The sequence below is a fragment of the Anabas testudineus genome, chromosome 16 (genome assembly GCF_900324465.2).
Source record: "Anabas testudineus chromosome 16, fAnaTes1.2, whole genome shotgun sequence".
Lineage (NCBI taxonomy): Eukaryota > Metazoa > Chordata > Actinopteri > Anabantiformes > Anabantidae > Anabas > Anabas testudineus.
This window is the reverse complement of record NC_046625.1, coordinates 9,661,290-9,685,370: the sequence shown is the minus strand read 5'-3', so window position 1 is coordinate 9,685,370 and position 24,081 is coordinate 9,661,290. Positions and strand designations below refer to the sequence as shown.

General features: G+C 40.3%; 4 protein-coding genes across 6 annotated transcripts in view; 2 read left to right on the top strand and 2 right to left on the bottom strand.

The window, feature by feature from the left end:
- The window catches only part of ephb6 (eph receptor B6), a 30,382-nt gene extending 25,241 nt beyond the window's left edge, over window positions 1-5,141 (top strand). Inside the window, exons 9-19 of the mRNA XM_026370507.1 lie at window positions 583-707; window positions 787-949; window positions 1,309-1,423; window positions 1,511-1,566; window positions 1,660-1,776; window positions 1,872-2,119; window positions 2,250-2,468; window positions 2,573-2,722; window positions 3,029-3,213; window positions 3,329-3,487; window positions 3,737-5,141. Coding sequence (XP_026226292.1) covers window positions 583-707; window positions 787-949; window positions 1,309-1,423; window positions 1,511-1,566; window positions 1,660-1,776; window positions 1,872-2,119; window positions 2,250-2,468; window positions 2,573-2,722; window positions 3,029-3,213; window positions 3,329-3,487; window positions 3,737-3,842 — 1,643 coding nt within the window. The 3' untranslated portion in view covers window positions 3,843-5,141. The remainder of the gene's footprint in view (window positions 1-582; window positions 708-786; window positions 950-1,308; window positions 1,424-1,510; window positions 1,567-1,659; window positions 1,777-1,871; window positions 2,120-2,249; window positions 2,469-2,572; window positions 2,723-3,028; window positions 3,214-3,328; window positions 3,488-3,736) is intronic.
- Window positions 5,142-8,717: 3,576 nt separating this feature from the next.
- trpv6 (transient receptor potential cation channel, subfamily V, member 6) lies at window positions 8,718-14,705 on the top strand. Its single transcript, XM_026370527.1, has 17 exons — window positions 8,718-8,783; window positions 8,986-9,132; window positions 9,815-9,912; window positions 10,023-10,145; window positions 10,592-10,732; window positions 10,985-11,083; window positions 11,206-11,381; window positions 11,465-11,611; window positions 11,717-11,796; window positions 11,896-12,031; window positions 12,293-12,379; window positions 12,488-12,564; window positions 12,648-12,813; window positions 12,991-13,057; window positions 13,146-13,414; window positions 13,519-13,625; window positions 14,362-14,705. Exons 2-17 carry the CDS (start codon window positions 9,002-9,004, stop codon window positions 14,624-14,626), a joined length of 2,169 nt encoding a protein of 722 aa, XP_026226312.1. The 5' UTR covers window positions 8,718-8,783; window positions 8,986-9,001; the 3' UTR covers window positions 14,627-14,705.
- A 144-nt stretch (window positions 14,706-14,849) lies between these two features.
- si:dkey-26c10.5 (uncharacterized protein LOC563797 homolog) lies at window positions 14,850-19,572 on the bottom strand. Of its 2 annotated transcripts, XM_026370625.2 has the most exons (7): window positions 19,370-19,572; window positions 18,955-19,056; window positions 16,771-16,875; window positions 16,370-16,498; window positions 15,820-15,971; window positions 15,621-15,718; window positions 14,850-15,360 (listed from the first exon to the last, which is right to left on the bottom strand). In XM_026370625.2, the coding sequence occupies exons 1-7, from the start codon at window positions 19,509-19,511 to the stop codon at window positions 15,234-15,236; spliced, it is 855 nt and encodes a 284-aa protein (XP_026226410.1). In that variant the 5' UTR covers window positions 19,512-19,572; the 3' UTR covers window positions 14,850-15,233. The 2 variants fall into 2 exon arrangements, with proteins under 2 accessions (XP_026226410.1, XP_026226411.1); XM_026370626.1 differs by lacking the exons at window positions 18,955-19,056; window positions 19,370-19,572 and adding an exon at window positions 16,960-17,151.
- Window positions 19,573-20,026: 454 nt separating this feature from the next.
- zgc:92606 (uncharacterized protein LOC100000242 homolog) lies at window positions 20,027-23,670 on the bottom strand. Of its 2 annotated transcripts, XM_026370660.1 has the most exons (6): window positions 23,482-23,670; window positions 23,162-23,291; window positions 22,359-22,448; window positions 22,168-22,246; window positions 21,113-21,231; window positions 20,027-20,511 (listed from the first exon to the last, which is right to left on the bottom strand). In XM_026370660.1, the coding sequence occupies exons 3-6, from the start codon at window positions 22,446-22,448 to the stop codon at window positions 20,446-20,448; spliced, it is 354 nt and encodes a 117-aa protein (XP_026226445.1). In that variant the 5' UTR covers window positions 23,162-23,291; window positions 23,482-23,670; the 3' UTR covers window positions 20,027-20,445. The 2 variants fall into 2 exon arrangements, with proteins under 2 accessions (XP_026226445.1, XP_026226444.1); XM_026370659.1 differs by lacking the exon at window positions 23,162-23,291.
- Between the last annotated feature and the right edge of the window lie 411 nt (window positions 23,671-24,081).

Below are 24,081 nucleotides of genomic sequence, written 5' to 3'. Positions count from 1 at the left end.
TGCTCCATCTTTTCTTTTCCTGCTCTTTGGACAAGAGGTTGCTTGAGGTTTCAATATCCTGTCAGAACCTATTACAGTCACTGTGAAGGAAGAAAGGAACAAATGAGAGATGGGAAGACAAAGAGAGAGACACACAGAGAGAGAGAGAGAAAGAGAGAGAGAGAGAGAGAGATCTGAAAGTAAACGGGTGGGGAGAGGAGAGGAGAATAGGCCATTGTGCAGAAAAGTACACCATTATGCAGTTTTCCACGAAAAAGGCTCAAGACTGATTAGAACTTTCAAGGAACCCAAACTATCTAAAAATCTTTTTGTGTGTTTATTGATTAGATGGATGGATGTTTACAGTCCTAAGGATCTTGTTAAGGTCCGATCAGCCAGTGCAGAGACTGAAACTAGATCCTGCTCTCTTCCCCATAAAAACTTCCGCTCCACTTTCATGCTCTGTTAATTGTCCTCTGTGACACTGCCCCCATGTGGCGACTGACACTTCAACACATTACTCATTGACAGCTGTAGGATAATCTTTCAGTGCCCATTTGTCTGACTCTGTATCCAATATTAGTAATACTGTGTCTCCCACAGTTCCCAGTACAGTTCCCATGATGCACCAGCTGAGCCGCGCCCCAGACTCCATCACACTCTCGTGGCCTCAGCCGGACAGGCCCAACGGAGACATCCTGGAGTACCAGCTCAGATACTATGACAAGGTACATTCATTAAGGCACACGCATCCCAAACTGACACATGAGACAAGATTCACCAAAATATCCTTTTATTGTGTCCCAGGGTTCTGATGTGGACAGTGCAGTGACTGTGTACAGTGAGACCAACACGGTCACCGTCAGCTCTCTGCTGCCTGGGTCCATCTATGCCTTCCAGATCAGAGCTCGAAATGAACGTGGCTACGGCCCCTATAGCAACACCATCTACTTCACCACACTACCTCTGGGTATGACACATTTTGTAAAAGACAGTAACGTGCAATATTGTTATTAACACACAAATGAACTGGTGGAATTTACCATGTGGATTATAATAAACCCATAACAACATACAGGAAAGAAGCATAAGCACATGTTAGGGCAGCTTAATAACTGCTTAGAAGTGATAGGTTTGAATTAAGTCTTGTCTGAAAGCAATATAAAGTGATGCATGCAGTATCCATTCAAGAACCTGCTGTAAATTATTATGGCACTCTAACATAACAGCAGTGGTTGTAATGTGTTTCTTTCCAGCTCTGCAAACAGCAGCATGACCTTCTTATAACACACATACCTGCTGACATCTTTCTCATTTTCTCTCCTGCAGAAGAGCATTCTCAGCAGATCCAGAATCGACTTCCTCTGCTAGTTGGGTCGGTGATGGGAGGGGCAGCGTTTTTGCTTGTTGTGGCAGCGATTGTAGTTGTTGTGGTATTTCGCAGGTAGGCAACTGATCTATAGACAAGGTCATGTGATGTATGGTTTGTTGTTTATGTGTTCTTACATCTTTGTTTGTTTTTACATGGCAGTAAGAGGAGGGAGAGTCCATACAGCGACAGACTCCAGAGGTACATCAGTAATCGAGGTCAGTAAGTTAGATTGAATATTAAAAAATGATTGATTTACTTTAAATAACAAAAAAGTCGGAATTAATTCTAAAAATTGTCTTTTTATTTAGGTGGAGTGAAATACTATGTGGACCCGTCCACTTATGAGGACCCCAGTGAGGCAGTCAAAGAGTTTGCCCGTGAGATAGATCCCACTCACCTCAAGATTGAGGAGGTGATCGGTGCAGGTAGAGCTGAAAACTTTCTTTTCTTTTGAATTCTGTTGTAAATTAGGTAGAACGGTACAAACTATATGATTTATTGCACCTCCTCTTCACTCCAGCCCAGTTTGGCGAGGTTTCTCGGGGCCGGTATCGTCCACTGGGTCGCAGGGAGGTGCTGGTAGCAGTGAAGACTCTACGATGGGGAGCATCTGACAGAGAGAGAGGGATGTTCCTCAGTGAAGCAGGAGTCCTGGGACAGTTTGACCACCCCAATGTGTTGAAGTTGGAGGGTGTGATCACTCGTAGCCCACCAGAGAGGATCATCACTGAGTTCATGGAGAATGGTCCTTTGGATGGATTCCTCAGGGTGAAATACAATAATACACCCAATAATACACCCACGTCCCACCATCTCTAGCATGTTGTTTTTGTTTTACTACATCTCTTTCTCTCCTTTCACCCTGTGTGCTCGCTCTAACCTGATCTCTTTAACGCAGGAGAACGAGGGACAGTTCAGCATCCTCCAGCTTGTTGGAATGCTCAGGGGAGTTGGGGCAGGGATGCGCTACCTCGCTGAGAGAAATTTTGTCCACCGGGACCTAGCAGCCAGAAACGTACTGGTCAACTCCAACCTGGTCTGCAAGGTGTCTGACTTTGGCCTGTCTCGGCTCATGAGGGGCCTGGACCACAACATACCTACATATACTGCCTCACTGGTACGCACTGGCAAATTAAAAAGTGTTTTAGTAGATGCTGATTGGTTTGTGGTTCCAGTGTAGTGTGCGTCACCTCTGCACTGTCTGTCTTGTATCTTCATCAGGGCAGTAAGATTCCTGTGAGGTGGACAGCACCTGAAGCTTTTCAGCATCGCAAGTTCAGCTCAGCTAGTGACGTCTGGAGCTTCGGCATATTGATGTGGGAAGTGATGTCATATGGAGAGCGCCCATACTGGGATATGAGCAATCAAGAAGTGAGTATGAGGATGAAATTAGCCTAAATAGGGGAAGCCATATATACCTTGACAGACTTTTTACAGTGTAATCATATGCAGTAAACACCTTTCCTAAAAACTGTAGGAAATTATTAGAATTTCTGTTCTTCTTTATTTACCAGACACATTGAAATGGTGACAAAATGCCAGACAGCTGGAATTTGCGTAATAATCTTTTAATCATTCTTACAGGCCCTCAGTTATCAGTGACCTTTTATGTAAGGCAATTACACAAGACTGCTCGTACCATCTGCCCTACTTCTGTCTCTCACTTTCTCTCTGCAGGTGATGAAAGCCGTAGCAGACCAGTACCGTCTCCCTGCCCCCCCCAACTGCCCCCCTGCCCTCCACTCTCTGATGCTTCAGTGCTGGCAGGCAGACCGAGGGAACCGGCCAGGCTTCGACACTCTCCTGTCATCCTTGGATCGACTCATCAGGCACCCTGCCTCCCTCAAGGCAGAACCAACTCGGTGAGACGGCAGCTTCTGGCAAACACTTGTACAAAACATATCAGATGCAGCAAGTGATTAACAATCTGCTGTTTTTGTACACGTGCTCAATTTTGACATTTCCCCCCTTGTACAGAAGCTGCTCTCAGCCGCTGCTCAGCCCTACACCCACAGACTTATCGTCAGTGGCGACAGTCAGTGATTGGCTGAAGGCGCTGCGGATGGAGAGATATCAGGATGAGTTTGATCGGGCAAACCTCGATACGTTAGACAGAGTCAGCAAGCTCACCATGGAGTGAGTATACCCAGTTACCGAAGAATAGAAATCTTTTGAGATTGATTTCCTACCTTTCAGATATTTTTTATTGTAGCACACAAAAAATAATCTCTTATCGTTAAAAATTAATTTAAAATATTTTCTTGTTGTGTGTTGTCACATAAACTTTGGCATTCAAGATTTTAGAGCCGGTTAAGGCATGAAAATGTTCAGTCAGAGCACACAACAAGCTGACGTGTTGATCCTGCTTCATCTGTTCTCCTTTAGTGACGTCCAGAATCTCGGGGTGAACCTGCTGGGACACCAGAGGAAGATCGTCAGTGCGGCCCAGCAGCTCCAGGCCCATCTGACGCAGGGGCAGGTGGAGGTGTAAAATCCACCTACAGTGAAACCTTTGCCATGGATTTCTATGGTTTTCACATTCCTCTGCTTGTTGTGTCTGGTTTCTGCGACACTGTTATTCTCAATAAGCACATTTACACAACCAGGATCTTAGGGTGCCACTACGTGTTCTGATTTACCTGACACCACAACCAGAAGGGATAAAAAGGAGGATCTGTCTTTTCCTGCCAGTCACTCAAGACAAATACCCGCTGAAGTTCAAGTCAAAGTGAAGTCAGAGAGTTACTGAGGAGGAGACGGACTTCAAAGATTCCTCAGTGTTTTTCACTTTATTGTTGTCTGTCTTCTTCTGTCCTTATCCACCTGCTTTCCTACCTCTCACCTTCTCTTCCACTGCTGTCCCTCCCTCAGACTTCTCAAGCCCTCAACCCTGATCACAATAAAACCCTAAAAATACATTTTGTTAATATTTATGGAGATCTCTCCTCACTAAGAATTGCGTGAAGACAATCTTTTTATAATACTTTTTGAGTTATTTGTAAAGTTTTAGCACTTCCTCTTGAGTCAAAATGCCAAATGCTAAAAACGTTTACCAAGAAGAAAACTGTGTGCTACCTAGCAGCCAGTGGTTTGCCTTGTAAGGCTTTACCATTAGCTTTCAGATAAATGTAGTTTGTCCAGACGTCCATCAAAATGCCACAAGTACGAAATCACTACCACAAACCCTGAAGTCAGGAATGAATCACTGAAATTGGAACAAGAAAACAAAAGTGATGCTTTAAAAAAATGCCTTTAAAGCCACGTCTTTCACTGTTCGAAAGACACATCCTGGGTCTGAGAGGAGCCCTGTTTGTATGACTCACTCTCACAGTTGGACCTCTCAGCGACAGCAGAACGGGAAACTGGAAAACACTAGAAACTTCACCTCAGCTGCAAACACAACAAAACGTCCATCTGTTATGTTGATAGAACTGAACAGTGCCCACCTTTATGTGTACATTTCACACTTCACCTTCTTTCTTTTTGCTGAGTGAGGACACTGAGTCATTGAAGCATTGTGAATGTGTGAAATGGGAAGGAAGGAAAAAATCGGATCTGGTTTACACTTGAAGGAGGCAAAAATGCTTTGTAAGTGTGTACATGTGTGCTGTAAATGAGGCTGTGTTGATGTGTATATCAGGTATATGCTGTACATGATATGTGTGTATGTGTGTGTGTGTGTGTGTGTGTGTGTGTGTGTGTGGGTATGCGTGTTTTGGACGAAGTGTGTCAGGCTACACACATTACTACCTGTGTTTACTTGTATGAGTGTTCACCACTATTCCCTAATTGTGCAAATTTGTAAAATAAATATGATTTTATTAAAAAAAAAAAAGATTCTTAACTCTATTTAAAATATTGGGGAAATCAGGAAATGAAAATGCGGGTCTTGCATATCATGAAAATAAGCTGTAATTTAGTCAAGGCGTAAAGATAAGTGTACAGGACATACAGGAAACAAGAGTCAGCAAAAATGGAGGCGAGAGGATGACGCTAATACCACTAGCTTTTGTATCTAGTCATGATACATACACTTGCAGGTTGAGATAACACAAAGTTTGGGGATATTTCTCTCAGAAAACCCAAAGAAAAGAAAAGACTGAGGATCAACAAGTAGTAAGATTCATCCAGTGGAGACCACAAATATCATGACAATCTCTCCTGTGGCTGCTAAGACATTTCATTCTGTGCTGTACCAACCAACAGGGTGTAGAAAATATCAATGAACATCTGAACATTTTGCATGCAGAGGTGGAGCATTTCCTTATACAGTATGATTATTTTATAGCTGGTGTGGCCTGAAGGGTGCTAAACAAAAGAATATGACCTGCATACTGTTAACGCAAACCTTGATGCTTTTCAGCTTCCACAGATCAGCAAGTTTGAGCCAAATCAGAGTTTGAGATCTGCTGGGAGCGGCACATGGTTTCCCACATGTCCCGCTGATTTCAGAGCAGATCTGAGCTGATAGCGAGACCATGAACACAAACACCCACATTTATTTTTTTCTGCCTGTATGACGGTAATAACAGTAATCCTCATTCCACCCCTTTGATATGAATGAATAATATTTTTATTTATCTAACTCTTTTCAAGGAACCCAAAGATGCTTCAGAAAATAAAAGCAAACCCCAACAATAAAACAATAAAATCTACTAAAAGGACAAAATACTGTAAATGTAGGCAAGTGACAAGACAAAGGCAACTTTAAAGGGTGGGTCCTGTCCACTGTTGTGCTGTTGTTAAGTGTGAAAGCATTTCTGATGTCCATGGGCAGACATATCCAGAGGGTGCAGCAACTGCAAAGTTTCAGATGCCCCAGATTTGGTGCTTGGTCCTCTGGGGCAGCATCAGGAAGTTGGAATGAATTTGCAGAGGCATAGGCAGCCAGGGCAGTTCTTCAAAATGTGAGTGATGTGGTCATGGAAGCGTGCATGAGTGAGCATGTGGGTAGCAGAGTTTCAGTGGAGGAGTTTTGCAGGTGTAGAATAGAGGATGCTGTTGCACTAGTCTAGACTGGAAGTGACAAAACCATGGATCAGAGTTTTGGCAGCAGACGGTGGCAGATATGACCAGATACATGCAATACTTTTGAGTTGACAATTGTGAGAGATGCATTTCAGATGCAGAGGCAATGTAGAGCTGGATGTCCTCAGTGTAGCATAGAAATGAGCCAATGCTACCAAGTAGGAGTCCCAATGGAGGAAGTGTCTGTAAGAGAGTTACAATTTTAACCAGGAGAGCTGGTTGAGGTACAGTTTTTCCCACCTAACTAGTTCTTAAGTTTTAAAGAGCTGTTTAAATACCTAAACTTATAAGGAGACTTATAGGACAAAAAACCTTATTTTGAATTGTCAGAATCATTTTTCAACCTGTTTTCACTAAAACTAACAACTAACTTGTTTAAAAATTGTTCTATAAATTAATATTTGCATCTTGGTTACAATACTTGGCATTGTTTTAACCAAGTCAAATGTATTGAATCGACGTAGTGTATAATGGTATGGACCTGTGTATGTTATCTGAACCAACAGCCTTCCTACAAAGAAGGCATTGGCTTCATCCGAATACAGTTTTATAAAAGGCTAACATGCTCTCTGCAGACAAAAGAGAACCTATCTGAAGGACAACTATTTCAGTGTCATTTCATCAATAAGGCAGTGGACAGAGGGAAACCGGTGTGGACGTCTCTCTGATGTGATGACCCAAAATTAAACTCTGTGGGAAAGACTCAGACCACTGTGTCTGGTGAACACCCTGCGGTGAGGCTTGCTGCACGGCAGAATCATACTATGAGTGAATCTCAGTGGAGGGGGCAGGAGGAATTAAACAAAAGATGAATGCAGCTAAATACAGAGAAGATCTAGAAGAAAAGCTGCTCTAGAGTGCAAGTAAACTGGGACTGAAGTCCACTAAAATGACCTGAAGCATACACTGTACACAACACTGTAATGTAAGTGTGTGACTGTCCATGAAAACCTCATGACCTCAAGGTCAAAGTTCAGACTTAGACCCTACAGAAGATCTGTGGAGAAACCTTAGGGTGGCACTCGACATCAAAGGTCGTCCCTGTTGTAACTCTAATAGTAGTTCAATGGGTGAAATTGTTGGTTGTGTTTGAAAGCGGATTACTGAAAAACATTGTATTAAGTCACTCTGAATGAGAGACTGTCATAAATATATTAGGGATGTCTGTAATAATAGTTTGTTGTGGTGACCCGACACATATCAACGTAGTGTTGTGAAAGAATGTTAGTGCGTATGTCCAGAAACAGTGGACATACAAACCACAAAATCATGTTTTTATGTTGTTATTGTTTCCTTATAAAGACATTAATAGAGTGGAAACCACTAGTCTTTATGACACTACTTAAAGACGGTGCTCTCTGTCTGGTAAACAGCTATTACCTCCACAACACTAAATGACTCCCACATCTGAAACTATTAGCGGGGCCTCTTACAGACTCTTCCTAAGCCGTGTTTATCCTGTAGCCAACCAGCCTGTTAGTCATGATCTATAATAGTCCTGCAAAATACCTGCACCATACAACTACAATGATCAGAAATGTTGAAGAATATGTCTGATTACACAGTGTACAAACAATTCACGTGTTGGAGTGGGTCTGTGATTCGGTATCAGTCAGTTGCTTTACCTGTGTTGTATGAAAAATAACAGTTTCCCAAAACAACACGTAGCATTACCTGTGTTTTCCACCTTCAGAGGAAAGTGACATGCTCTCACCAGGCATCCCTCGACAAATGATCATTATGGTCTTTCTAAATGTGGTAGTTAACCATGTTTGTGATCATTCCTGTTGACACATCAATGGTGCTCAACATGTTAAATCATTCTGAATGAAGCTATGTATGAGCATGAGCATGAGTATGTGTGTGTACAAGATGCAACATGTTGGGAAATCATACCTCATCCCATATTTACTCCAACAAATAATCCCAGTTTCACCTTCGGGAAATCTGCCCATTAATAGAAAACATAAAACAAGTCGGACAGTATGGATGATTCTGCCTCAATATCAGCTTTAAATTTCAAACTAGGACCGAGAATTACATGCTTGCAATTTCCAAACAGGTTTCCTCAATGGTTCAATAGACACAATAACTGCAATAATTGTCATGATGTTGCAGAATTTTGATAGTGGCAATACAGGTATTGGTGGGTGTTAGAGGTACATTCACTGTGGGATCCCTGACCTGCAGTGAAAGTCTATCTGCTCATTATCACCTCACTGTTTCTGTTCCCTCCTCCTTCCTCTCCAGCCATTCATCCTCAGTCCTCACATGTGTCTCCTCCCTAATGGTTGGAACGTATAAATAATGGCCCATGTCAGGATTTCACTTCAGGGACATGTTTTAGGTGTTTCCTATTCTGACTGTTATGAGTATTGAGGAGTTGCACTATTGCTGTTTAAAGGTAAGACTGAGAATTGTCTTAAATTTATTTATTTGTTTATTCACATTTCATTTTTAAATTTGAAGCCCTTAATGATGAAATAATTCCTGCCTGCTTTTACAGATTGGCATTTTTTAATCTTCTTTTTTCTTACTTTGACCTGAACCTCACCTTTTCATTTAATTTTAATTGAATTTTAATGTTTTTTATTTATCCTTTCAAGCAAACATCAGGCGCCAATGTCTCCATCTCTGGCCAGATCGGCTCCGAGAGAGCTCAACCATTGGTGGAGCCAACTGAGGTTTCGCCTTCAAAACAAGAAAGGATGGAACGAGATGCTAAATGAGACGTTTCTGCTCCACGCAAAAATGTAAGAAACTTATGCAGCAATCAATTTGCGTTCCGCTTGGATGTGTTTCTCAGGATTCGCCAAACAAATCCCTTATTGAATTTTTCAGTGACCTTTTCTGTTTAGCTAAAACCTCTTTGACATTACAAATACCAGCACAGGAAAAGAAACCGATGACATAAACAAACAGATGAGACGTTACATGTAAACAAACATGGTGAATCGGTTTAAACATTTTGAATCAAAGAAACAATTGCTAAATGTAATATCTGCTGGATGGTAAATTGTTTAAATACCTAACTAGTGTCCAACCTGTTAAGGTAACAGCTTGTGTCATTTTTGTTCACCTGAGAAGAACAAGTGTTAGACACAGGTGATATGATGTACTCTGTGACCTGTAGCTGCTCAACAACCAGTTCACCTTCAGGTGGCATGATGTGCACTGTGCAAATCGTCAGGGTGTTAATGAAAGTCACTGAATAATAAAGTAAAAATAACAGTTAGGAGCACAGTTAGTTAAGTTTCAGTTAGTGTCAGACTGTCCTGGTTGTTGCTGGGCCTTAGATAGTAATTCAAATTACCAGGTGTTTTGTTACTGCTGAGTACGATAAAAACACTTTTATATTAATAAAATACAGAAGATGTAAAGTCTTCCCTGTTTACATTCTGTTGAATTAATTTAATTCTTCTGTTTTTCCTTCAGCATAAATGACGTTCCTCTTTTCTACGCGGCTAAAAACAACAGTGTTGACTGTATCAAGAAGCTGCTAAGCTTTTCATCCACTAATATCTTTGAGAGAGGTACGGTCAAACTGTCAAATCAATCTTCTGTCAATCAATCTGTTGTTATTTCAGTATAATGCAGTTTACACATTTACACCAGGTGATGATACTGTGATCCTCTCACTCAGGTGCTCTTGGGGAGACGGCGCTTCATGTGGCTGTGATGAATGACAACCTGGGGGCAGCTATAGCTCTAATGGACGGAGCTCCTGAACTCATCAACGAGCCCATGACCTCTGAGCTTTTCCAAGGTTGGCATATAGAAGCTCACAGACACAAACACAATCATGGAGTTGACATTTTGTTTTGATGTGCATACACAGAGTAAGCTCTCCCCCTCAGGGTCAACACCTCCAAATTGAAGAACTAATGACCAAAGAAATATTGGTTTGAAAATTAATTCATGTATTACAAGTATTACTCCACACACAGTTCTTACACCTTTCATGTTTCAGGTGCATCTTGTCTGAAGCGCTGTAAACCTGTGAATGCGGGGCTTTTACATGCAGTGTAATATTTTATAGTATAATATTGCTTCTCTAGTACGTAAATCATTTGAATTCTTCTTCCATGGCAGCTACCAGCTTAGCATCTGCTAAACACATATAGATTCAATGGAAGCCTGAGTTACACAGCAGGTACATAGAGAGTTCATTTACAGTGAACTGATGCACACAGTGTATCTCTCCTGTCTCAGGTGTTACTCCTCTTCACATTGCTGTGGTTAACCAGAACATCAATCTGGTCCAACACCTCATTAAACGTGGTGGTGATGTGGCTACGCCTCGAGTCACCGGCTTGTACTTCAGGAAGAGGATAGGAGGACTTATATATTTCGGTAAGTCACCATGAGTCTGAAGTGCGTGGAGCAATTATAGCTCAGGTGGTAGAGTAAATACAAAGGTGATGGCTTGATGATGCCTATGCTCTTCTTGTAGAGTTCTCCTCTAGCATGACAGTACTAGTGGCTCTTATTGAATGTGTATAAAAAGACATTAGAATAGTTTTGGACCAAACAATCACCACACATGTTTTTGTGGTTGAGTGACACAACGTAGATGTGTTTTTAAAATGTAAATTTTGTCAACAGGTGAGCACATCCTGTCTTTTGCTGCGTGTGCTGGGAACCAGGAAATTATCTCCATGCTACTCGATGCAGGAGCCAGCACCAGAGTCCAGGATTACCGAGGCATGTAATGCTGCTTCTTCAGTGTTGCTTCAAATCTGTGTTCCAGTCTGACATTTTAATTATGAACGGCCTTCTCGCTGTCTCCTCTCCTCTCTTTATTTCCCTACTTGTTTTCTCTCTAGGCAACACAGTGCTTCACATTTTGGTTCTGCAGCCCAACAAGATGACTGCGTGCCAAGTCATGGACCTCATTATGGCACGCGATGGAGAGATGGACCAGTCAGTGCCACTTGACATGGTGCCCAACTTCCGAGGCCTTACACCTTTTAAAATGGCTGCCAAAGAAGGAAACACTGTGGTGAGTTCAGCATTAGAGGCTCACAGGGTAAAAACAAGCATGAAATATTTCCTCACTGATGTGATTTCTTTTGTCTTTGTCAGGCATTTCAGCACCTGGTTAATAAAAGACGTGTATTCCAGTGGAATCTGGGTCCTCTGACCTCTCACCTGTACGACCTGACGGAGATCGATTCGTGGGCTGACGACATGTCGGTGCTGGAGCTTATTGTGTGCAGTCAGAAGAGAGAGGTATAATACAAATAACAAAAGTATTTCAACCACTATTTTATCATATACGGTGACATAGATGTGATGTTTGGAAGAATTTATTGCAAATTTTGTTTTGCTTTGCAGGCGAGGAGGATACTGGAGCTGACCCCTGTGAGGCAGCTGGTCAGTCTCAAGTGGAATCTGTATGGAAAACATTACTTCAGGTAACATTCGATGTTAATCTTGGAAGTAGAGCAGATCTAAACTGTGCTCTGCGTATCCAGCCTCATTTCACAGTGTTTTCTCTTTCTTTCCTGTGTCAGGCTGCTGCTGCTCGTGTACCTGCTGTATATTGGGACCTTCACACTGTGTTGTGTATTTCGCCCTCTGAAGGATATCCCAGAGAACTACACTCATTCAGAAAGGGACAAAACCATCCGCATCCAGAAAAGACTCAATGTGTGTTGGAGTTATGGCATAATTGTGATATTTTCAGTGCAATCACATACAACTGTTATGTATTATAATACATGCACGAGCATCTATAGAGCTCATGTACTGTACTTCAGTGTAATACCACTTACTGTAAGTTTTATGTTGAGGCTAAATGCACGATTTTCACAGTTGGTTATATATATAAAGATATAGAAATATATATGACGTGCACTCTAATGGTAATATGCTTTTTTATAATAATACAAATTGTCATTCTTGTCTCAGGAGAGTTATGTGACTCATAGCGACAATGTGCGGCTGGCAGGTGAGATCATCAGCGTCCTGGGAGCGTTTGCCATCCTGTTGCTGGAGGTGAATTTATGAGCCACCTTCATTACATTTTTATTTATTATTTATTTATTTATGCAGCGTTTAATGTTTTGCACATACACACTGTGATGCACTTTTTCTTTCCAACAGATTCCTGACATGCTTAGAGTGGGAGCAAAGCTCTACTTTGGCCAGACAGCGCTGGGGGGTCCCTTTCATGTCATCCTGTAAGTACAAACACTTTCAAGCTTTCAAATGTATCCTGCTCTTCTAAAACACTATCTAACCTTCCCATTGTTCTTCTGACCAGTATCAGCTATGCCTGCTTGGTGGTGCTGCTCTGCGTATTCAGAGCCTGTGAAGTGCAGGGAGAGGCCGTGGTGATGGCAGTGTGTTTAGTTCTCGGTTGGTGCAACGTCATGTTCTTCGCTCGAGGTTTTGAAATGCTCGGCCCTTATGTCATCATGATACAAAAGGTAGGAGACAGCTCAGGCAGTGATGAATGTGATAGGTGCTCATGAGTAACGTGGAACTAATGGCTTGTTGATGAGCACCTGCACTGAAATGTTTGTGAAGCAGATGTTTTCTTTTTTGGTGGGGGGGTTTGAGGTTCATCTATTTGTGTTATCAGACTGTGTCTCATTTCCTCCTAGATTTTATTTGGAGACCTGGCGAGATTTATGTGGCTGATTGTCATTGTTCTCATTGCTTTTTCCACCTGTAAGTACATTGGCCAGAAGAACAAACCTTTAATCCTCACAAAGCACCTATGATAAAATTTTAAGATTTTTTTTTATTTCCTTCTTAGCCCTGTGGATTGTGTACATGACCCAGGAGCCTGGGTCGATCCCTGCATACACCTCTTTCCCCATCACTCTGTTCTCCGAGTTTGAGCTCAGTGTGGGCCTCATAGATCTGCCTGTGGACCAGACCATCTTTACACCTGCTATTGTTAACGTGTTGCACACTGCCTTCTCTGTGGTCTCTTACATCCTTCTGCTAAATCTGCTAATAGCCATGATGAGTGACACACACTGGAGGGTAGCTCAAGAGAGAAATGAGCTCTGGAGAACCCAGGTAACACAGATGGACTTATAAATAGAAGATCTAAGGATATAAATATAACGGAAATATGTTGTATATTGTTGTGCCATACTAACAGCTGTAATGATGTTGTGGAGGTGGTGGCCACAACTTTGATGTTGGAGAGGAGGCTGCCCCGCTGCCTGTGGCCTCGGCTCGGTGTATGTGGACTAAACTATGGCCTGAAGGAGCGCTGGTATCTCAGGTGAGTGAGTACAAACAAACAAAAAAACACCTTAAAATAGCTCGAATGAACAACGCTGATACTATATCTGATGTGCAGTGACATCAGCAGTAAAAGTAATCTGACTATTGCTTCTAAATATAATCACACAGGTAGATAGAAGGTTGTCCACCACACCACAACCTAAGTAGCCTTTAACGCACTGTAGCCACAAGTGATGTTGTGCTTTCAGTAAGAAGCATGACCTTCACTCTCTGACACTGTGTATAATCTGCATTGATCATCTCTCATCACTTTCCCACAAACAGACAGAAATAACTTTCAAGAAGCAGTCTGACATTTGGGGAACTTTTAGATTTCCTGGCCAGAGTTGTTGTTCATATTAAGAAATGAAAATCTATGATTCTGTACTCAGCAACTGCAACAAATAGTTGTTAACCTTCAGTTTTTGTACAGATTTTAAAAAAGCAAGATTAAATGTGCAATAATAAGCTAAAATAACTGACTCCTGGTTGTAGCTTCCTATTTATTGTGCGGACGTGAGAGTGATTTTAATCATCTTATCTAACTTTCTGTAAAAAACAACAAAACAAGCATGTATTTGCTAAAATAAGGAACTGTTCCTTAAAAGTTACTAAGTGAAGTTAAGACTGTATTTGATGAGGACAACTGTGTGTGCAACCAATAACTGTAGCAGTATGAGGATATTTGTCTTGAAACGAGTGTGACCGATATTTTATTCTGTCACCTTTTGTAGGGTTGAGGACAGAAATGACCCAAAAATGCAAAAGATGAGACGATACGTCAAGGCCTTCTCCAGAGAGGATGAAAAGGAGAAGGTGGGATTTGAGAAGACTGACAAGATGAAGAAGTCGACCTCAGTAAACGCTCCTGTCAGATCTAAAAACAGTGGAAAGTCCAAGGCGAGTCTCTCAGGGTGGCAGATGATTCGCCTCAGCGCTCTGGGTTATGAGATGGAGCGGGAATACCAGGGCGAGGATGACGACATTAAATATGTCTAGACTGAGCCTAAAGTGCTTTTTCGGGCGCCTTCCATCATCAGACTTTACAGGCAACACGAAATAGACATAAAATGTTGAAGAGGACATCTCAGTTTCTCTATGTCGTCAACCAAGAGATTTTTCATTCAGTATTATGCAACAGAAAATAGTGTGTTATTTTTCTAGTAATTAAAAAATATGTAGCATTAATATATTATAAGCTAAAATAAAGTGAACATAGACATTTAACTTTTTGTGTAGCTGCACCAACATTTTATATGAAGACAAAACCTTGTTGAAACAAACTCACTGTCCTTCATTTGTGAACATACAGCAGGATATGGAATCATACAGTATATAAGAGGTGCTTATAGGTAATCAAAGACATTATTAGTGACATTAGTAAAAAAATATATAATGCACACTAAGAGATTACAGAGATCTGACTAAACTGTTCTGCGTGCTGAACACAGTACAAAACATCTCATCTAAGAAGCGTCATTATCTGTTTTAATGCTACTGATTTAAGTGTGAAGAGGAAAGAGGATTTTTTAGATGTTATGGCAGAGTTGATGCTTGCTGACAGAGGACGGTTTGCTCATTATTCTGTTAGAGAGGATGGATGCTGTCAGTACTGCAGATGACAGATGAAGTAGGTGTAGGCTTGGCAGGATGTTTTCAACCAGTTCTTCTCTGGTGGATCACTGCTGTCCAGGATCCCACAATCACCTGAGGATTTATATTCTGCCCAGTAGCTGCAAACAATAGAAACAAATATTCACTATTACTGTATTATCACAGGACATGTGAATAGTAGTTTTTCATAAAACAGGAAGAAAATAAACCCTGTATTATGTATTCCAATACATATGCCACAGCCATAGCAACTGATAACAAGTATTAATTAAAATAAATGGACAAAAAAACAATAAAAGACAGAGAAAAAACAGTCAATCAGCACAAAATAATTTGGCTACTAGTTTATTGAGTGTTTAACTCGATGTAGATGAATCACCTCTCTTGCAGATCAGTGCCATTGACCCAGGTCCATTTCTGCCCATTGTTTCTCAGCCCAATCCAGTATTTCAGGTTTCCCCTTTTAGTCAGTAAATTCTAGAAGACAGCACATTCATATTCATATTTATTGCATGGTTTTGCTGCCAAGTCAGGAAAGAAACTTCGAGGGATCAGAGATTATGTAATATCAGCTCTACCTGCACACTCTTGGTGGTGATGACAGCCAGAGATGCTCCTCTAGCGGTGCAGTTCCTCTGGCTCTCATCCCAGCTCAGCCTGACGGTGGACAGATAAAAACATGATCGGCCGTAAGTCAGCCAGCCGTCTGCACACTGCTGGCAGCCGAGATCTGGAAAGAGAGAGAAACCCAGCATGGCAAAGCTCAAACAACAGGGAAAGGAAAAAGGCAAATGTGAACTCAAAGAACTTTAAGTTACCTTTGTTTTTCCTCATGGTTTTGTTTTTATTTGCGTTTTTTTTTTGTATATATGGATGCATTTTTTTTATGTTTGTACCTATGTGTGTCCTTGTGTAATCAGGGAATAAATGTAAGAGAAAATAATAAAACTCATACTTGGATAAAATCTTCCCAGTTCTCTAAAACCAAGCCCATGATCTGACTTCCTCTGTTTAAGGAAGTGCTGGTTCAACCATGAAAGCAGAACTTTTACTAAAAACATGGAGATAATTTGTTTTTCTTTGATTCAGATAATCTAGATTTTTTTCCCCTTCTGGCAGAACACTCACGTGTGCGTTGAAGTTTGCTGCACTTGGATTCGCATTGCTCGCAGCTGCAGGATGAAGAAATTGAGATGCTTTCTGTGTCTGTTGTTGTTGTTTCCTGTTTCTCTGGGCAGAGTGTGGAGTCATTTTGGACTGGAAATCAGAGCACAGTGGGAGGAGATTTGAGGAGAAGTATAATGCCCACAGGCTGCAGGAGTGCCATCAGACATACTGTGTATTTCTGGATCATCGTGTGTTATGAGCCGAGACAATGTGATGATGATTGCTGACACACATTTTACATGAAAAAAGGAAAAATGCAATCCTTAAATAATCTGCTTTGATGTTACGAACATAATCCAGCCAGCCGTAGCTTGTTTTTGCAACGCTGACGTGAATTCAGATCCATGGCTGCAGATACTCACGTTTCACACTGAGGATAATGACAACCAGCAGCAGGACCAGGCAGATTAAAGCGAGGATTAAACACCCAAAGCGGTACAGACGTGCATTTCCCTCAGGCTGCTTGTCTGAGAAAGAAGACATTTGTGAGATACTTCAACAACCACAACACAAAGCACCACTGAGGTTTAAAAACAACAGCTCCGGCCTACCTTTCTCTTCCTTCAGTTCAACCGATAATTTCAAGTTTTCCTTGACATCATCTTTTTTATCCTCACCATAACTGCGACAGAATTTGATATACATGTAGAAAGGTGCTCTGGGACTTGTGAGAAAGCCTGTTTACCCTGTCCTGCTCCTTCTTCCTGTGCTGCTGACTCACGACTGCCTTTACCAGCTCAGACGCCCCCCCCCCTCCTTTGTCTCGTCACCATAGCAGCATGGCCTTCACTGATTACTGAATTATTCATGAAAAACACAGTGGTCCGCTTGTCCTTAATTCACCCAGACTGTATCTGTCAGTCTGGAGGCACTGTACTCCATAACAACAGATAGGAATTCAACCTTGACAACATTTCAGATCGGTGTTTGTGTTAAAGTCGGATCAGAGGCAGAACATGGAGTCGTCACTGATGCAGATGTGAAACATTCACTTTGTAAATATGTGATTAAAGTGAAGGCTCATCCCTGGCCTCGTCCTAGACACTCTGGACAATGAGCCGTCTGTTTAAAAAATATAAACAACATCATTTTTAATCTTCATATCTAAATAGTCCTTGCACAGTTCTTTCTAACATGTGGACTATAATTTCATTCTTTCCTTCTTCCTAAAGAAAAGGTAATACCTTCTAATGCTGTAGCTTTAGTGCGCTCAATTAGCTTTATTTAGCATGTTAATCACTATCAGGTTCAGAGCCTTGTCTTTCAGCTGTGCTGTGTTGACATGCTACTGTTTCCTTCCTTTTATTTTCATATGTGCAGCATAAAAAAATTTAAGTAATGAAACAGACTTGACAAACATGTAAAAGTGAAGTGAACAATGAACTGCATAGTTGTAACATAAAAAAACATTTGATTAATACTATTTAAATATTTTTAAGCCATTAATTAGGTTTTTTCTTATTTCTTTTCCCCTCTGCCCTCCTGGTTTGTAGGTGTGCACACACACTCACACCTGGTTCCACTCTCTCTGATAACCTAGTGCCACTAAACGCACCTGTACTCAGTTAGGAATCATTCTCTTCATGTTGGTTAGTGTCACATTGTTCACTCAGTTCTACTGTGGACAGTGTGTTGGCCTTATTTTTTGGATATTATCTCTGTTTGTTGCTTCTTTGTATAATTTATCCCCACATTTATAGACTTTGCCTCTGACCTCTCCACCTCCCACATTAACTCTGGTAAATTACCTGTAGCTGGGACATGGGCTGGTCTGACATTTTTGCTCCTGTTGAACTGAACCACTTGTGACTACTTGGTGAACTGCACACTGCCTATTAAATAAGGTTGCTCAGCATAACCCGACCATGTCTGCGTTCTGTGAAGAAGTGTTACTGACCGGTAGCCCGCAGCTTATAAACACCTATAGGAATATCTGTGCTCACCTTGCTTTGCACCATATTGACTGCCACTGTTGATGTATTAAATCTGCACCATGATTAAACCTTTAGTGTATCGTAGTCATGTGAGTCCCTAAATTACCACAGTGATACATGTTTCATATAATATAAAACAAAATATTTGAATTTCTTTATTAGCTTTAATTTTTATGTCTGGAGACAATTGGATATACTGTTATTTAACAGTGACCCAGCTGTGCAGAAACAAAGAATATTATTGCTGTAGCAAACATGTTCCAGTTGGTCATAGTTTAGGCGAAGACTTTTCTCCAGACTGTCTAATGGTGGTTAAAATATTTCACAACTTTCTCTGCTTTCACGTTCCCTTTTTCATCATGTAAGCTAAGGATTCTCACATAGTGCACAGTGATGGGAAAACATCCCCTTAGTGGTCAATGTAGACAAGTTGGTGCAAAGCCACTTTGTGCATTTTTATTTAAACTGAAATTTATTATACAATAAATATAAAAACATAGTAAATGTTTGCAATGTTTGGGATTAGAGTTAGAGTTATAAAAGTACTTTTTTCTAAAGAAATGAAGGCATGCTTGGTACGAGAATAAACATTTTATAAATATAAAAATGTACCTTCTTGTTTTGTTTTAAGTGGAGCGTCCCCATAATAAGCTTCAGAGTAGACATTTTCTGAGGGAGTTTGTAGTTTAGAATAGTGATCAGGCTCTGCTTCCTCTAAAGCCAGACAAAAATACAGACACTTCAACAACAAGCATGCAAAAGTTGTCAGTGAATTTCATTTATTGCACTGTGAACTAAAATCCAACAAAATTAAATCTTGTAGTGTTATGTAAGTTGACTAAATTTACTACTAATGGCTTTTTTTTAGCTTTTCATTAATAGATATTTAAAAAATTATGGCAATAAAAATTAACACTCCAGTTAAGTGCATGCAGAAATTTCAGTTCCACAATACGTGGTATTTATACATGTATTTAAAAATAATAGTACAACAAAGTGTGACCTGATTTTATTAAATCTTTCGTACCTTTAGTTTTCCCCTCTGGTTCACTTTTAACCTCCAGCGCTGGTTCACTTGCTCCTTCAGTTTTCACCTCCAGCGCTGGTTCACTTGCACCTTCATCATCTTTGCTTTTTTCCTTCTCTGTGGGGATCTCCTGCATCTCCATGTCTCCTCTGCTTTGTCAACCTAACTTTCGTTTTACCCGAGAAGTCTTTCAGTCCTGGCTGGTCAACTGACAATGACGTTATGTAACTTTTTTTTTTTTGTCACAGATACAAATGCAAATAAATGCTTTTTAAAAAAAAATTGTCAAAATTATTTGACACATTTACAAAAAATAAAAACACAGCATTAAATTCCCAGTGACTATGACTCATGAGTAAAGACTGAAAACTTCCTCATAACAATTTCTTCTCTCCTTTGGTCTTCCCCTTAACAATGTTATAGTTGCTTCATATTGACTTATCATGCCTTTAAAACATCATGTGATAATCAATGTGGAACTTCAAACTCAAACTCAAACTTATTTATTTTTACATTATGTTAAAAACATAATGTTCAAATATTCTAACACAAACATCTGTCAATAATGTTCTGTGCAACCCATCTTTATTTAAATGTAATCTTTTCCATTGATATCTAAAGCTATGAGTTTTTAGATGGAGACAAAATAATATGACATTTTTTCTGCATTTTCATCTTTATTTTCAACAAAAGTTTAATATTAAGTTACAAAAAAAAAATACTATTTGCATTAAATACAGATGACCGAGAAAGATAATGAGAGCCCTCAATGTAATTTCAATAACCTCCTTTTACAATGCATTCGCTTTTTTTCACCCTTCCTCTTTCTTATTTCACCAAGTAAGTAATCACCATAACTTTAAGTAATAAAATGCATTATACTCAAAACCAAAATACTGACAGTTACCCATGTGAGAAGCCTTTCTTCTACCATGTACTTTAGTTACTTATCAAAGCTAATATCAAAGAATAATATTGGTATAACTCATTACAAACAGGCTTGACTTTTAATTCCTCCGACTGTCTCATTTGCCTCCTCTCTCTCTCTCTCTCTCTCTCCAGTCTTTTGTCCTCCCTTAGGCACCGTACACGCTCTCATTGCTATAGGTCATGTAGAGAAACAGGTCCTCTTCGTGGTGTTCCTAGAACACAACAAATCAGAGAAAATATAATTTAGTATGATGTGTGCACATGAACAGGGGCATCCGTAACAGCCACAGAAATCTGGGCAGTAAGCAAAGCAGAACTTCTATTTTTGGGAAATGCAATTGGCAATTTATCTGATCATGCAATGTTTTGGATTCTTTGGGGGAAATTTTATTAAAGTCATAAATTATTCTATATTTAGCTATTTAGCAACCTAGATTTTTCTGTGGGACAATCTGCTGTTTTTTAAAATGACTTTCTGATGTGCCATCAATACGTCATAGCTAGTAATTTATGTAATGCTCATGGTGTTACTGGCAGGCTGTTCGTAAGAAAAAGTGAAGTAACACTGCTGCGTAAGCAGATCTGTTTTGCCGAAAAGACATTTTTGGTATGTCGGCATTGAGAGGAACGGTGGAAAATGTAGGGCAATGTAAGCTGAAACTCCATATTTACTGTCTAGCAGTGAACAGGCAAGCTCATTAAGAGGCTCAGAAGACAACATCAACGGCACTCCTGTGCTGCTGGTGGTGGTGTGTGTGTGTGTGTGTGTGTTGGGAGGTTCAAGTAAACAAGGGTGTGGGTGAATGTTGTTACCTCATATACGGCAGAAAGGGGGGAGCTGGATGGGGGAAGGGAGTTGTGAACGAAGAAGAAGAGTGCCTCCTCTGGTCTCAAAGACACACGCTGGCGAATCAGAAAGCACAACTGACCCACTTAAAAAAAAAAAAAAGAACAGACAGTGGTTGAGTAAGGGTCATGTGTGGTGTTTTCATTTCAAGAGAAAACAACCAAAACAAACTTTGAGAAATGACCAGGTCACTGCTCAGCATTGCTGCAGAAAGAAAACAGGTGTACTGCTAAGAGAACCAATATCCTATTCAACTAGAATCTAACCTTCACAGAAAATATAATACGCTTGTTTAAGATGAAGTACGCCTCACCAAAGAAGTGGCCAAGAGTAACATTACAGTCTGTCGAGGAAGTCATAAATTACTCAACTTGCATCCTGCTACATCCCAACCAGATTAAAGCATATTTAAAGTATTTAAGGCCTTCACTCACTTAGTATTGATGTTTGCTTTTTGTGTATAGCAGGGACATGTTTTAATAGTTTACAACATGTTGGATTCACATATTAAACTTATTGCTGTGCTAGATATATATATATAAATTAGTAACCAGGCTTGATTTGATCAAAAACTACATAAACAAATTAATAACAGTATCTGTGCAGATGTTATTTTTCAGAATATTTCCATTCTACTTCCCATAGATTTTTGTTGCTTGATACTATAAGACTTAAATCATTAAAGTTCATTTTGTAGACTACAACTATTACAGACTGCATGCAGTCTCTGTACTGTAATATATGCCTAACCAGCCTCTCTGTTAAGTCACAATGTTGCTTTATTAACAGAAATTACCTCCATGGTGACTGATAAAATCTTTCAAATTAAAAGATGATAATTGTTTTTAAGAAAATGCAATGATGTTGATTAAACTTCTCAACCAATCAGTTATTTGATCAGGAGTTTCCCCTTCATGACCTGAAAACTGACATGTAGCTAGCTTGTGGAACTGCTAGATATTGGTTATTGAGCAGAATAAAATTGGGATTTTGAACAATTGCATGCGTTAGTGTATTTCACCTGTTAGATCTGAGGGCACTAGGTATTTCTTCTTGTCCAGTTCAGGAGCTCGTGACCTCTGGGCCCTCTCTACAATGATCTAGTTAAAAAGATGCAAAGGGTCATCATTAAGGAAGACAGTGATTGAGCTCATGAACTAAAATCTAAAGCACAACATAGAGCAAAACATCTGAGACAGATGTTGTACTGACCGGTATCTTATCAGGATGCTTGGCCCGAACTCTCTCTCCCTCTGCTCTCCTCACCTCTAGTGGTACTGAACGCTGGTACTGACTGCCCATCTGAAAACAAACAAGTCATACTATAGCATTATTTACCAAGTAGACAAAAGAGAAAGAGCACTGGCTGACTTCACCAATCAATGCAGTCAGTCAACAAGTGATACTGACAGCGTAAAGAGAACATCATTGTTGCTAGATGAGCAACATGCTTCTTTTAATCAAGTGTTTTACAGAGGCCAGTTCTGCTGACGGGCAGTATGATACATGGAGATGGGCTAACTTTAAAAGATTCTGTTTAAGAATGTCTTATTTGGTTTAAACGCTTTACACATCTTTCAGTCATCCTACAGGGTACAAAATCACTGATAACAGCTGCTTTATGACAATACAGGTTTGCAGCATTTGTTATTTTACAATTCCAACTTTTTATGCACTTCTTACAGATCTGAAAATGTATTTACAGCAGAAACATCCTTTTTTAAGATACATCATCACAGCTTCTTATTCGATTCTGCATTTTTTTCTAAGCAGAAATTTAGTTTTTTGTCCTGCATCATTGTTAAAGTACTTTTTTAATCATTATTAATGGCTAATACAGTGCTAATTTCTTTTCCTGTATTAGCATAAAAACAGATATTCCTGTGTCAGTAAATGCTTTCTCAACTTAATTTCACGGAAAAACCATAGAAAATATTTTGTACTACATGACATTAAATGTGTGTAAGCCTTTTTGTTTCTAGGCCAAGCTGTCAAAATCATATTGCACCACACACCTTTTGTTTGTGTCTTGATGACCCCAGTTTCTGGGTTCACGGTGTTGTGGTCAACGCCAAGTGAGGCCACGTCACTTTTCACAACAACAGTATAGACAGCAGCTATCACTACCCTCCTTCAGAGACTGATCTACAAAAAACAATACAGCCAATAACATCAATACGAACTGCTAATTTATCTGTAGCCATAATAAACCTAAAATCTAAAAAGTGGGAGTTTCCGAACGAGCTCAAAAATCAGCTGTTTACTACGCTAGCTAACCACGACAATGCTAATAGCTGCAGCTAACGAAGAAGCGAGACGTTTAGCGGAAACTTACCTTTGAAAAAGACAAAAACAAGTTACACCTAAACAGGACAAGTTCAGATTTACTCCACTGGTCACTTGAGTTGCTAAATGCCCCCCCAAAAAAATGCCCAGAGTGGACAAATGTAACTCAAAACACAGTCATAACGTGTGGGAATGCGATCAGTTTCAAAGATGTCGACTGGTCTACTTCTGCTGAACGAAAACAACAAACACTGCAAACTCCGCCCACCACAGCTGACCAATCACAGATGACATTCTAGATTGACAGCTGCAAGTGTCCATTCAGAGAGAGCCAAGGGAAGCTGTACTGCGCGTTCATTGGATGAATGTCTGCGTCCTTCTGCTGTTGTTATGGCCCCACTATGCTTGAGCGACGGTGCACTCGCCCAATAGTTGATGTCAGAAACTGGGCCAGTCTGCTGCAGGGTCACGCCTAAAGTTACCCCGCAGCCAGGAGACGTGCTCAACGTGCATGCGTTTGTTCTTTTTCTGTACTTTGTTCTGTATAAACAGGCCCCGGAGAGGTCCTGAAGGAACATGCAACTAGTAAAAACACGCCGAGAATGTACATGATTGTTACTGGTGTATACGAAAAATGAAAGAAAGAAAG

Excerpts from the sequence above, each read along its gene's own strand:
- trpv6 (XM_026370527.1), top strand. The coding sequence starts at position 9,002 with ATGTCTCCATCTCTGGCCAGATCGGCTCCGAGAGAGCTCAACCATTGG. Across the intron at positions 9,133-9,814 it reads TTTCTGCTCCACGCAAAAAT|CATAAATGACGTTCCTCTTT; the intron begins GTAAGAAACTTA and ends TTTTTCCTTCAG. Across the intron at positions 13,058-13,145 it reads TCTCATTGCTTTTTCCACCT|CCCTGTGGATTGTGTACATG; the intron begins GTAAGTACATTG and ends TTTCCTTCTTAG.
- si:dkey-26c10.5 (XM_026370625.2), bottom strand. The coding sequence starts at position 19,511 with ATGGAGATGCAGGAGATCCCCACAGAGAAGGAAAAAAGCAAAGATGAT. Across the intron at positions 19,057-19,369 it reads ACCAGAGGGGAAAACTAAAG|AGGAAGCAGAGCCTGATCAC; the intron begins GTACGAAAGATT and ends GTCTGGCTTTAG. Across the intron at positions 16,499-16,770 it reads CATTATCCTCAGTGTGAAAC|TCCAAAATGACTCCACACTC; the intron begins GTGAGTATCTGC and ends TCTGATTTCCAG.
- zgc:92606 (XM_026370660.1), bottom strand. The coding sequence starts at position 22,448 with ATGGGCAGTCAGTACCAGCGTTCAGTACCACTAGAGGTGAGGAGAGCA. Across the intron at positions 21,232-22,167 it reads AGTGCCCTCAGATCTAACAG|TGGGTCAGTTGTGCTTTCTG; the intron begins GTGAAATACACT and ends TTTTTTTTTAAG. Across the intron at positions 20,512-21,112 it reads CCCTTTCTGCCGTATATGAG|GAACACCACGAAGAGGACCT; the intron begins GTAACAACATTC and ends GTTGTGTTCTAG.